The following is a 14,528-nucleotide window of genomic DNA, read 5'->3' on the forward strand; positions in this document are numbered from 1 at the left end:
CTTGAGCCACAGAGCCATTTCTGGTTTTCTGGTGGGATAAGAGTTTCATGGACTTTTGTGCCCGGCTGGCTTTGTTTTGTGATCTTTAGATGTCAGCCTTGTGAGTAGCTAGGATTACAGATTGAGCCACCAATGCCTGGCTTCAGAAAAGCTTTCATGTGACTATTTGAAACATGATTAAGAAGAGGCATTTTTACAATTTAGGGGTAAAAGTCTAGTGTTTTGTGTGAGTGTGCTGTGAGAATGTGACATAGAGATTTCCAGCAAAAAGGTGATTTGAAATATTGAGAAATGATTGAGAAAATGAACACATCTTAATAATAGTTCTTTTCACAAAGTTTAGAAAAGTATTTTTTCCTGGTTTTCCATATGATAGTATAACATGACTGAAAGGAGTTTAGAGATTTGAGTGACTTAAAATGTCTTTTTCATGGGGCCAGGAGTGTGACCTAGTGGTAGAGTGCTCACCTAGCATGCACAAAGTCCTTAGTACCACATACACAGAAAAAGCTGGAAGTGGTGTTGTGGCTCAAGTGGTAGAGCTCCATTTTTGAGAAAGCCCAAGGACAATACTCAGGCCCTGAGTTCAGCCCTAGAACTGCCCCCTCCCCCCCCCAAAAAAGTTTTTCTGCTCATTTGTGTAAAAAAGGTTTTTCAGTGTTACATCTATAAAAAATGAATGCTAAGAAGGTAATTTGTGCTAAACTCTTGAAGTCTGGGGTCAGGTAGCTCCTTGCAGGCTTAAGATCATCCATACCACATAGGAAAAGAAAAATAACACAACTACGGAAGAGTTTTACCATGTGTAAGTCCAGATTCTTTTAGAGTTAAAGTAAGAAAAACTATTTGTCAGTATTTAAGATACTTCTGGTAAGTACATTCTCTGTAAATTCCTATAATGAAATAGATGGTCCTGATGTCAGCTTTAAAATGCGGATGTATTTTCAAAATTCTCTTCCAAGGTAGGAATACAAAAGATTCTTGACAAGCACTTGTCTGTAATACATGCTTTCATGTACCTGTCAGCCATTCTGTAACCAAGTTGGGCGAAGCTAGTAAGCATGCCCCAAAGTTCAGTCCTCAGCACCACTGGCCCTGAGTAGTTCTTACATTCTGAGCTTTTATAGAAGGTTAAGGAAGAATGAAGCATTTCAAATGTGCTATTTGTTATGCCATTGGCTTTTTACATTTTCTAGTAGACTTAATATTGGGACAATTGTTTCTTCATTTAATTGATGTGCATCCTTTTTTCTGACCATGATACTTATATAATATTAATTAATTTTTTTTTTGGTAATAGTCCTGGGGCTTGTAACTTGGGGGCCTGGATGCTGCCCCTTCTTGTTTTCTTTCTTTCCCTCCCTCCGTCCCTCCCTCCGTCCCTCCCTCCATCCCTCCCTCCGTCCCTTCCTCCGTCCCTTCCTTCCTCCCTCCCTCCCTAGCCACTGCTTCACTCCCCCCCACCTTTTTTTGTTGCTGTTTTTGGAAGTTTATTAGAGATAAGAGTTTCAAGGACTTCCTTGCCCGGGCTGGCTTCAAACTGCAGTCTTCAGATCTTAGCCTCCTGGGTAACTAGGATTATATAGGAGTGAGCCATTGGGTACTGAGCTTAAATTTAACTTTTAGTGCATATTTTCCTTTGTGAGTATATAAAGATCCACTGTACATATTTATTGAAAAGAAACACATTTAAAAATAGTTTTTTTAAAAAAATTCCTCTTAGCAAATGATAGATTATATACTCAAACATTTCAACACTTTGGGACAGGTATACATATTAACCTAAAATTCATTTAAGTTTTGATTAGAGGGCAGCCCTTTTAGTGGATTTGACAAACTTTTGAAAATTATTTCTCATGTTGCAATGTATTTGCCACTTGAATTCTGTATGTAAAAACTTAGGTTTTATTCTTTTAATATATAGACTTGGAAGAATCTGTCCCATATGTGAATATGGGAACACCTATAATCCTGTCCCATACAAGAGTGCTTGCTTTTAAATTCTGAAGTTTATGGCAGATTGGTAGTTTGGAAAAACTCAGGCAGGGGCCAGGCCTGCATTAACAGTGATTCATTGGCAGTCTTCAGTGGAGAGTAGTAATGCAATTTATTGGTTTTGTAACAGCTACTGGGAAAACCTGGTAGTCTAACTTTTAGATTATTCAGCTTTACATGATACAGTTTTGGTATATAAAATTAGTGAAAAGAACAAAATTGAGTTGTTTAGTTCATCTCCAGTTGACGAGAGAAAAGATAGTAAATCCCTGAATGGGACTGGCGACTGGAACAGCACACTCTTGATTGCCATTTCTAGGCCACTGAGGAACAAACTGTCTCATAGACCATGGAAGCAATGGAAGTTACTGTATATTTTGGATATTTTAGCCATCATCTCCGTGTTTGTTCTTTACTGCACCTAAATCATGTCTCTCTCTCTCTCTCTCTCTCTCTCTCTCTCTCTCTCTCTCATATATATATATATATATATATATATATATATATATATATATGTATGTATGTATGTATGTATCCTCTGGGCCTAGGTGCTATCTCTTTGCTCTCCAGCTCAAGGCTAGCTCTCCACCATTTTGTCTCACTGTGCCTCTTCCAGTTTTCTGGTGGTTACTTGGGGGTAAGATTCTTGAAGACTTTTGTGCCTGGGCTAGCTTTGAACCATGATCCTCAAATTTCAGCCTCCTGAGTGAGTAGCTAGGATTACAGGCATGAACTACCAGCACCTGGCCCAAATCATGTTTTAATGCAAGGCATTGACACAAGTCATTCCACACTTTCTTCCAAACAGTCCCTCAGTCTGGTTGTTCTTTGTAACACCGGTAAGTGAATGGCTGATGATGTTTGACCAGGCAAACAGCTATGTGTACTTGTGTGTCAGTAAGTGCTTCAATGCCAGTGAAACATATTCTTCCTCATTACCAAACAAGAAGGTTAATAAACCAAGCCAGGTATTGCTTAGAGATGCATAATCACATGATCAGACTTAGTGCCAGAAACAGTTTTCCATAGGCATTTATGTGTTAAGCCTCTACAGGCTTAAGTATTGATAACTTCTAGCCTCAGAATGCTAAGCGTCATAAATCAGACATTTCCAAACCTTTGCATCACAAAATTAGCAGGGGAGATTTAAAAAGTGCTTGGAGCTTATATTTTAGAGGTGAAATCCTTAGGTAGTTATTTTGCAGCCAGTTAAATCTCTGTATGAGTTGTTTTTTGTGAAGCCAGTGGGACAATTACTGAAATCAGTTGAGATGACTTTCAGAAGCACATTGGGGAAGGTGAAGATAATGGAAAGATACAAATGCCTCCCAAGGAGGGTGGTGGTAGGAAGAAAGAAGGGTGAGGATACCGGTAATAGTGGATCCAAATAATATTGTCATAACTTTCAGAATACTAACATTCTTTAGGCAGTGACCACAAACTGCCAGTTGGTCCTAGATAGGTAATGCAAATGTCAGTTATGAGGAATTTTGCAAAGAGACATGGACACCTCTAGTGGTCACCCATGACTAATCACTCATGGCCATTTGTTATACAAGTCCAGTCCATTTTATCCCATTCTTCTAGATTGTACCTTCTTGTTTTATCATATTTTTCTAAATTAAGTTTCGTTTGCCAGAATTAGTAATTTCATTTTTACATGAAAATGTTAGTTTATGGGGTTTTATGCAAGCCTACTATCCTAATTCCTAAAAGTCCTTAGTACTTTGTTAATCAAATCCATTATGAATTTTATAGAGAATTTGCTTACTTCGTCGTGCTTGTTGTCAGACAACTTTTTGTATTTATGCCTCGTATCATGAAGTGTCTAAAATGTACAGTGTATGTGTGTGTCTCCGTTGTGGGATTTGAACTGAGTACTGGGTGCTGTCCCTGAGCTCTCTTACTTAAGGCTAGTGCTTTACTATTTTGAGCCCCAGTGTTACTTCGGTTTTCTGATGGCTAATTGGAGATAAGAATCTACTGACTTTTCTGCCCAGGCTGGCTTTGAACCACGATCCTCAGCCTCAGTCTCCTGAGGAGCTAGGTGTGAGCCACTGGTGTCTGCCTAAAATGTACATGTAGAGTATTTGAAGAGTGAGACAGAATGAGAATTTGGGAGTAATATGGTTCAAAAGAATACATTTTAAAATAGAATAGGAATTCATCTGATTATGTTTACATGCAATATTTATTAATAAAACCACTTATATTCACAGGGTAAACCAGACTTGAATACAACATTGCCAATTAGACAAACAGCATCAATATTCAAACAACCTGTAACCAAAGTCACAAACCATCCTAGTAATAAAGTGAAATCAGACCCACAACGAATGAATGAACAGCCACGTCAGGTAAGGATCTAATTTATCCTTCAGTTTTATTTTCTGAAAATTCTAGTATTTTTAACAGATATATTCAAATCATTATTAATCAAAATGGAATACTTTTGAAAAAGTGTTTTATGTGCTGGGATATTATATGAATGTATGAGTATAAAATTTAGGTGAAATGTGTTGATAAATTTACAAAGAAAGATGATCTAATACTATGGACTATGATTATGCTTTTTGTATGGTATTATATATAAGATGATTCTCTTAGTTTTTTAAAGGCTATCTTGTTTAAGGATGATATTTCAATTTGAAGCAAGTGGTTTGTGTTGCTTAGTTTAAAAATATTTTCTGTTATTTGGAAACAACTTTTCTTTCCTTTTTCTTTTTGGTTCTGACTTCTTACTTCACGAAATGTGTCCCTCCCCTTTTGTAAGATATTTTAGATAAACTTTGTCAATATGGTTTCCTGCCCTGTGAGTTCCATTTTTTGTTTTTTCCTCCTTTACTGTTTCAAGCTATATTCCATCAGACTCTTTTCTTAGAAAATGGGCTATCAGAAAGCCTGCCTTGCTGTTAAATAATGCCATAGAGACAGGAGGGGGAGACTTGATTAGAGGTTATAACCTTCACAAAATGTTGCCTGTTGACTCTGGAAATGTGATGAGAAGTTGAGGTAGCTCATGAAGCTTGAATAACAGGGTGAGTGAATGAAGGGAGAAATGTCTGTGTATTTTTTCTTCTCCTTTCTCTGCCTTCTCTTACCTAGGGATTAGAAACACTACATAATGTGCAACAGTCATCTTTTGCTCATATATTCTCTTTTTAGGCATCTCATTGCCCCTTTTCATTTGAATTTTGATTTTCACTAGTCCTTCCTTCTCTAGATTTCCTAAGGAATTGGGCTGAAACTTTCAGACAGTTGCTCTAGAAGAAAGTACATAAAGAAATGCAGTTCCCACATCCTCTGTAGTGTTTTTTCCTCTTCAGGTGAGCCAGGAAAACAGAAGATATTGGGAGCCACATTGGATCAGCATCTTGCTATAGATGTCTCAAGATGTGAAGTTGTAAACTTGCCTTACTGTTGGTCCCCAAGAGATTCAACAGGGGCCATGTAAGTGTATCACATCCACTATAAAGATGCATACTTGCATGTGCCTTTAGGCTCTTGTCAACACTTAGGTTTTGTTTGGGCCATACAGCTTTCAGCATGATGTTTTTTACCTTCTATTTTAGTATTCTACCCAAAATTATCACCAAATTGCTGGTCATTTTAGCCTATTCATTTCAATAAGGGAGGAAATCCATCATCTTGACCTATACTGTCCTTGATAAAACCATATGCCGGTTGTATTCTTTCTCATTTACCTTCTAAAATCTTGAATATCTTGTCCTTAGGTTTTTTGGTGATTGAAAAATTGTTTCTTCATCAAGTTTTTTAATTACTAGAAATTTGGAGAGAGGTACTTGAATAAAATAGTTTTCTTTAGAAATCCCCAAAGTAAAGGTAGAATATAATCTTTAGTAAAACTGTTCTACATTGGAAATTTGAGTTGTCTTCTGAGAACTTGGTAATATTTAATAGATTTTAGCCTCCTCTTTACTAAGTCATCCTCAATGTATTCTCTAAACCTACAGATTTGCTTAAAGAACAGTCAATTATAAATACTTGTCATTTTAGCATTATTTATAAGTAGAAAAACACTGTTTTTATGTAACTAAATTCAACCATAGATTTTTTTTTCAATATATCATTACTAGAAGTATAAGTAACTGTAGAGATATTGGCAACCTAGAATTTTAAGGCTGAGATAACCAGATTGGCTCTTCTTTATTCTTCGGTATATTGAATAATTTTAAAGTTTTTTTTTAAATACCGTTGGTGAAATTATTCGAAAGTTAAAATTAAATGTCACAAAAGAATTTTTGACAGTTTAACCTTTTTTAAAAAAATTATTTAAGCTTGCATAGATAGGAAGAGTCCAAGTTATTTTTCATTTACTTTTCTAAAAGCTCGGGCCATTTTGTACTTTATCCTTAAATAACCTGATTTTCTAGATGCTCTTAAGTATGCTAAGGCATTAATTTTCTTTCCCCCTTCATTTTCTTCAGCATAAGGACTGAGGCAGAAGATGCTTAACCATATTATTGAGTAGATTGTTGGAAACCCATTACTTTAGATTATTAAAATTAGATTGACAGTTTAAATTGGTGAGTGTTCCCATTGGCAGTTATTTTTTCATGCATGAAAATTTCTCTTTCTGAGTTTCCTGTAACTAGCATTTTTCAAAACCTGATACAGACCAGCTAATTGTATTATAATTCTTTTAAAAATTTTGAGTTTGAGCTCCATATTAGGATTAATTTCCTTAACTTAAAAAATTCAGATTTCACCTTTGAATAGACTGGAAGTAATTTAGATAACAAGAAATTTTTAAAAATTACTAATTCTGTGCCTAGCTTATCATATGCCCAAGTCATTTAATTACAATCAAGTATAAATTCTGTAAAATTGATAGGTTATACATTTTTGATGTTTTGCTCCAGAAATATGCCTTAACTTAAAAACTGCATATTAGTATATGTAAAACTAATTGTGTTAAGTAGACTTGAGTAGAGAATTTAGTAGTGATTTAATGTTGTAAAGTAGAAAATGGATTTGTGAAGCCTGGTTTTGAGAGGGTAAGTAGTCACCGTATTTATGTGTAACATTCGCAGTGTCTTGGTAGTGCCTTCTTATTACCTTGAAATGAAACCTGGAGTGAGGGAGCTCCAGCTATCAGACTGTTACTTCAAATAGTAAGGTTATTGAAATGTCCTTTTTCAGCAGCATACATGAAATACATCCCAAGAATCTTTACAGTCTTAATTGAATTGTGATTTGTTGCTAAGAGCGTCTTTCCTACATTATGTCTTTCTTTCAGTCTTTCTTTTAATATATGGAAAACTCACCATTGTGGTACTTACATTCATTCTTTGGTATTGTCATCTTTGATTTTTTTCCCTTTTGTCTTCCACAAAGAAATTTCATCTTCATGATATTCTTTGTTTTAACTATTAAATTACAGGGTAATTATTAAATTATTAAATTAAAGCTTTTTAAAAGTTCACTTTATTTTATTTTATTTTTTTATTAAGTATTTGTACAAAAGGGTTTTAGTTTCCTAAGTCAAGTTATGAGAACAATACTTCTTGGTCAGTGTCACCCCTTCCATCATTCTCCCCACTTTTCTACCTCCTGTCCCTACCTTTGAGTAATGTAGTTCATTTTGTTGACATGATGTTCATTTACTGAATTTGCTACCCTTACTCCTTCCATTCACATGCCCATCCCTTTGCCCTTCCCCCTTAGATGTATTTCCACTTCTGATATCCATTTTGATAAACAGTACATTAGTTGTCAGAGAAGTTTATTCCTTTGGATTCTTCCCCTAAGTATACCATCCTTTAGTCAGTTTGTTTATGTGTATATACATAGAGCCTAGTATATATTATCATGTATATTTACATTTTAGACCTATATTTTAATGTGGTTAGTGGTCTGTGAATATTGCTTACATTTCTTACAAGATATAAAATAGTCACTTTATTTTGTACGATAATGGGAGCAGTGTTTTTTTCCATAAAGAAGGCAAATGCTATCATTTAAAAAACTTATAAAGATTAGCAGATATAGAAACCTTGATGCACATGGACCATTCTCAGCTTCCTACTTCCCATACACTTTGTTTCTAACCAGCTTGTCCCCTCCATCTTGGCTTGTTCTTTGTTTTGCTTTATTGAAAGCCAGTGAAGAATGCATTTATACCTTCCATTTATTAACATAAATTTTTCTTTTGGTTTTGTTTGCTAATCTTCCTTCTAAAAGATAAGAAAATTTCCACTACTCCCTCCTAGAAATCAGCCTTTTCTTTGAGAATAAATGTTTTATAATATATTAGAAGACATTTTCCAGATGAAAAATAAATTTTATAATGAAATAATATGTTAAAGATGTATGAAGTCTGTAATGTATTTCACTATTTAGTTCTTGTAAACCCCTCCCAGTACTGTTCATTTTGTCATTCTAGCAACATTTACTTCTTCCTAATCTCTTGAATTATTTTTGGCATGATCTTACTATTATGTGTTTATGATTGAGATACATAACTTAACCACCAAATACATGGAGGATATTTTACTCCTCTCTTTCCATAGAAAAATTGGTGTCCTGGCATTCTACTTAAAAGTATTACTTTGGGGTATGTTTGGAAGATGCCTTGTACAAAACACCAAGATGAGTGCTTTGAGTGTGTAAGAGGGTCACTGTTACTTTATTAGGAATTTGGAGGTAAGCTTTAGAGAAGATAAGAGACATTTGCTGGGCTTTGAAGATTGAGTAGGATTAAGAAAGGAAATGGAAGCTAGAGAACACTGCAGTTGAGTCGATTTCATAAAGCCGTTCTTGAGAACAGGCAAAGAAGGAGAACATAAGTTGTTTAGAAATAAAGGTTTTATGGGAAGTAGTGGGAGCTGAAAATTGTTGTCTTTAAAAATTGAATATACACGTTTCAGTCCTTAAATTACTTGAACTGCTTTGCCTTATATACTATGACTAACCCCTGTCTCTGAATCACTATGTGAATGAGCGTGTGTGTGTGTGTGTGTGTGTGTGTGTGAAATAATTGACAAAATTATTTCTGACTCATCAGTTGTGTCTGTGTATTTTGTATTTTTTCTTAAGACTACACTGATACAAACCTTCCTTCTCGGACCAGGAGCATGGCTTAGTGGTAGAGTGCTTGCCTAGCATGTATGAAGCCCTGGGTTCAATTCCTTGGTACCACATACACAGGAAAAGCCAGAAGTGGTGCTATGGCTCAGAAAGCCCAAGGATAGTGCCTAGGACCTGAGTTCAAGCCCCAAGACTGGAAAAAGAAAAAACAAACAGAAATTGAGGGAACAGTTGACACTGTTCAAAAAGAAATGTACTCAACACCCGCTTTATATAACTGTAACTCCTTTGTACATTACCCTCACAATAGAAATTAAAAAACAAAAACAGCCTTCCTTTTCCCCTCTCCACTTCTCCCCTCTCTTCTTTTCCCCTCCACATTCCTTTTTTCCCCTTCCCCTTTTTAGGATTTATAACCTAGTTTTAATTCTGGTGGTTACTTAATGACATGTTTTAAATAATCCATATGTATTTTCATTTTGTGCATTATTGGTATTAAATAGGAAATAATACCTACTATAAAATTTAGGAATTTAATTTACACTATTGAATTTGGTTTCAGAGGCTTTTCTAAAAGGCCTCTCTTCTAATGAGAAACTAATGAAAAGCCTGTCTATTAAAAATGGAAATTTCTTCAGTTGAGTGGCTTTTGAAATAACTGGTTCATTTATTCAACAGCATCTAATGGCAACTACATGACAGGAGTTACATAGACAAAGAAGTTAGACCTGCCCCACATCCTCAAGAAACTTTCAGTGTAATTAGGAAATGAAAACACTGAACAAATTATTCCAAATGTGATGACAAATGACAGGTACATAGGAGAAGGACCATGCTTCAGTCAAGTAGCATATGAAAAAAAATTGTCAGATGGTTGTGTAGGTAGGTTAAAATTTGATATGCCTGTTTATATGTACAGTGCATCTTGTTCAGAGTTACCCTTTCCATTATTCTCACAGCTATTTCCATCTGTTTATTCCCCTATCAGTTACATCAATTTGCCACTTCTTTTTTCACATATATACATTGAGTATTATGACTGTGTTCACTGTTCCTTTTATCATTGACCCAGCTCACCCCCCTTGTACTAGGCCTCCACTCAAAACTTCTTTTAGGTCCCTAGTGTTCATTTTCTTAAACTGTCTTATCCATTGTTCAAAGAATTTACACTATGCTGCTTCACTCTTACATGTACTTTGCTATAGTCAGTTTGATGTCTATATATGTAAATATCCTTGTGGGTATTTTTATCTGAGTTTTGTATTTTAAGCTTAACTTCCACATATGAGAGAGAAAACTCGCTGAATAATTTAAGCATGATGAATGAGAGTCTTATTTTATGACTATAGCTCTCAAGCATTTGACAATCATTATGTGCCAATGTGTGATTTAAGAGGGTATTTATGTCCAGGTGCTGATGTTTTCTGGGGTTCAATTTTTCCTCTGGAGTTTTAGTTTAGAAGTAGTCAAGCTTAATGATAAGCACGTTATCATTATTTGTGGACTTTAACATGTTCTTCTCTGCTGTGTGTTCTATATTATTGTTATACCTGTGCTTGAACACTTCAAGTTACTCTTTTGGGCTGGAACCTTTCTTAGTATTCTGTGATAGACTGACAAATGTGCATCACCCCTGATCCTGTGGCAAATAAGAGAGTTTCTTCCAATATCTTACATAATATGCATTCTAAATTATGAGTTGTAATGCAGAAATTCATATTTTAAATATTGGGAACTCTGCATCTTCCAATGGAAACAATGTTATAATGGTTCTAATGTCTCAGAACAACCTATAAAATATATAATCTGATCCAGTGTCTACATTATTAAAATAATTACTGTTTATAGCCATGTTTCTATCAAGAATTTCAATGGTAAGATGCCTTTCTCTAGTTCTGCTTTATTTTACTTACCAGTACCTAGGTCTCCTCCTATTGCTTAGTTGTCTGGCAGGAGCAAAAGATACACCAAGGTCAGGCTACTTATGTGAGTTGCACAAAGGCCATAGAGGAGGAGCTGGATTAGTGGTTCTCTTTATGATTGAGAAAGCAGCTGGTAGTACAGTAGTGTTATGGGTCTCCTGGTATTTGGGTCCCTGTTGGGGGCTGAGTAACCACCATGTCTAATAGCTTTCTGCTGAGACGTGTAGTAGGGGTAAACACGTGAGCCTCTTTGTCCTGCCTACCTGTTGTGCTGATAGGCTGCGGCACTGAATATAAGGAGGAGGGATTTGGGGAAGAGAGAGAGAGAGATTTTCCTGCCTTGGTGAAGCTGTGTGGCGTCTCTGTTCGTGCTCTGGGAAGGAAGGCTGAGTGTGGGAGGTCAGTGGGCCCTTTCCTCTTGGTCGGGGTGTGTTTTTCCCCATCCTTCCTACTAGTCGAGAGGGACCGGGGACGAAGGACCCTGACAGGTCTCCACAAATTTAAATATCTTACCTTCTTCCCCTCACTCCCCCCTCAACTTTTGTTTCTTTCTCCCTCCTACCCCCCCAAGACCCAAAGTAGTTTAACAGTGACCAGAGACAACTTTTCGTTGTTATAACTGGGATTATGCTGTTGACATCTAATGAATATAGATCAAGGAAGCTGCTAAATATTTACCACAAGTGAATACTGTCAAACTTGAGAAACACTGCTTTAAAATACTGGTACTGCTTAGGGTTCCCCCCGCCCCTTCTTGAGTCATACCATAAAAACATCTTTGTTTCCCATTTCTCTATTTTCTATTTACGAAGTAAACTCAAAGCACTTTTGAGGTTTTTCTAAAGTCTCTACTGTCATCACAATATAGGAATGGGTAGGCTAAAAATAGGAGGAAAATTATACTTTGGGGAAATCTTAATTAAAAGCTGTCTGTGTTATCCATTGGAGTATAGAAATAGACCAAAATTTTGATCTTGTCTTGGCTTCTCTCCATTTTTCTCCATAATGCTTTGCCTACCCCTAGGCTTTCCTAGTTCTTTATCCATCCTGCAGCCATCCTTTCTATCCTTTCCAGTGAGAAGCTTCAAGGAGAAAAACTGGGCTATTTTAATAAGGAGTTAGAGCAGGGCTCCTCTGTACTACACAGATTCAGTCAGAACTGTGTTCTGTTGTCTTCTTCCTTTTGAGAAATTGACAGGACGCGATTGCATTACAGCATTTCCCACAGTGCTCTGCGCCCTGTGGAGCCTCTTTTTTCTCTCCCCTTCTCTCCTCTCCACCATTGCCTTCTACCGTCACTATTACTTTGATGAGCATACAGTCTGGGCAGTTGGCACACAAGAGAGCCTGATGCTTGGAAGCGTTTACCACTGGAAGAAAAGAGCTTGTGCCTGGTTTGTTGCTCTGCTCTTGACCTTTCAAATTCTTTTTTTTTCATATTTTATTGTAATGAATAGAAGGGTTACATTATATTCGCCAGCTAGAAGGTGCATTACTACACAAACATTGATACCCTTTCCCATGTTTTTGACCTTTCAGATTCTTAATACTTTTTCAATGAGGGAACTCACTTTTTAACTGGCTTTGGAAATTAGAAAATTAAGTGCTGTTAGCCACAGGTGAAAATACAAAAGTAAACTGATAATTGTTAACTAGTCTTGAACATAGGTTGGTTGCTCTGATTCTTTTATATGTGTATGTGTGACAGGAAGAGTGAGAGAGAGTGAGAGAGAAACGAGAACGCAACAGGGACTTGAACTTGGTGTTTGACACTGTTAAGGTCATTGGCTCATTAGCAGGCACTTGTCCAACTGAGCCAGGCCTCTTAACTCCAGTAGATCTGATTCTAATGTCCAGTTCCTGCTACACTATAGCTCAAAAGCTAGACATTTCTGTTTTGGACTTGACTGTTAAGTTGAGGTCAGGAATAAACATAGTCAGTCTTTTTGTGTAACATGGATTTTAAAACATGTAGATGCATCCATGCTTTTCAAATTGAATACATTGGTACATGAAAATTATGTTGGAATATTTGTCATAGGTACTTTTCAATATCAACATGAAGAGTAGCTATTATTGCTGGGCATGGTGGCTCATGGCTGTGATCCTAGCTACTCAGGAGGGCTGAGATCTGAAAGCCAGCCCGGCACTAAAGTCCATGAGACTTACCTCCAGTTAACCACTAGAAAACAGGAAGTGACAGGGTGGCTCCAGGGGTAGGGAGGTAGCTTTGAGCTGAAGAGCTCAGGGACAGCGCCCAAAGCCCAGAGTTCAAGACTCACTACTGACCAAAAAAAAAAAAACAACTCAATAGCTATTAGTATAATTAATCTACAACAGTATTAGGGGAGGGGAGAGTGCTGTCCTTGAGCTTTTTTCACTCAAGACTAGCATTCTGCCATTTTGAACTGCAGAGCCACTTTTATTTTTATGGTGGTTATGGAGATTAGAATCTCAGGGCCCTTTCTGCCTGGGCTGGCTTTGAACTGCAATTCTTAGATCTTAGCCTTCTTAGGATTACAGGTGTGAGCCACCAGCACCTAGCCCATTGAGACTCTTAACCTATAACAGTATTCTTACAGAACAGAAATCAAAAGCCTTCAATTACATAGATTTACAACACTCTCCTTTATGAAGTGCTCATATTGTGAGTATAACTTTCTAAGAAGTGTTCTCAGTTGAAAAAATCTTGAATTTCTGTACACTGAAATAAAAATGTGATGTTTTATGTGGTTGAAATTGATTTCTGAAGACTAAAAAGTCATGTGAACTACCAAATCACGGATTTATATGCCAGTTTTAGCTAAATACATTACAATCTGAGGCTTCTTAATCCCACATAAAAGAACAGACCTCAGACACAGGTTGACTTTGGAAGTATTTATTACCTAATGACAAAGCAAGGATTTTTAATGTAGGTTACAAAAGGGACCCTCATCTTTAAATAGAGAATATTTGATAACTTCTTTTTAACATTTGTTGATCCATTAACAACCTTTCATGTTATGAGTGGAAAATCTGAAGCCTCTACTGTATGATCTGACACAAAGATAAACACGTACTTTTTTCCTTTAAGATAGACTGTTCTGACACCTTGATCTTGATTTTTTTTTTTTTTTGCCAGTCCTGGAGACTGAACTCAGTGCCTAAGCACTGTCCTTGGGCTTTCCTCAAGGTTAGTGCTCTACCACTTGAGCCACAGCACCAGTTCTGGCTTTTATGTGGTACTGAAGAATTGAACCCTGGTCTTCGTGCATGCTAGGCAAACACTCTACCACTAGGCCAAACTCCCGGCCCACCTTGATCTGTTTTTAATTCTAGTGGCACTACTAACTAGTTGGGTAACCTCTAAGAAATTATTTGTAAACGAATGATAATTTCCAAAATAGTATATGAAAGAGTAATTGACTTCTTACACAGTAGCACTTAGCTAATGGACTTGTGGAAACAGCTTGATAGCCAAGAAGAATCAAGCTGCTTGTCTGCTCTGTGTCCTTCTGTTCCCTTGAGAGGGTGTAGCTTTGCCTAGTCTGCTGGATAAACTAAACTTTATTATTTTTT

At 36.6% G+C, this 14,528-nt stretch overlaps 1 protein-coding gene across 1 annotated transcript in view; it reads left to right on the forward strand.

The window, feature by feature from the left end:
• Positions 1 to 14,528, forward strand: part of Mbd2 (methyl-CpG binding domain protein 2) — a 49,194-nt gene that overhangs the window by 19,871 nt on the left and 14,795 nt on the right. The window contains exon 3 of the mRNA XM_090353074.1: positions 4,215 to 4,352. Coding sequence (XP_090209200.1) covers positions 4,215 to 4,352 — 138 coding nt within the window. The remainder of the gene's footprint in view (positions 1 to 4,214; positions 4,353 to 14,528) is intronic.

The sequence above is a fragment of the Megascapheus bottae genome, chromosome 19 (assembly GCF_031878675.1).
Source record: "Megascapheus bottae isolate mThoBot1 chromosome 19, mThoBot2.hap1, whole genome shotgun sequence".
NCBI classification, from domain to species: Eukaryota; Metazoa; Chordata; class Mammalia; order Rodentia; family Geomyidae; genus Megascapheus; species Megascapheus bottae.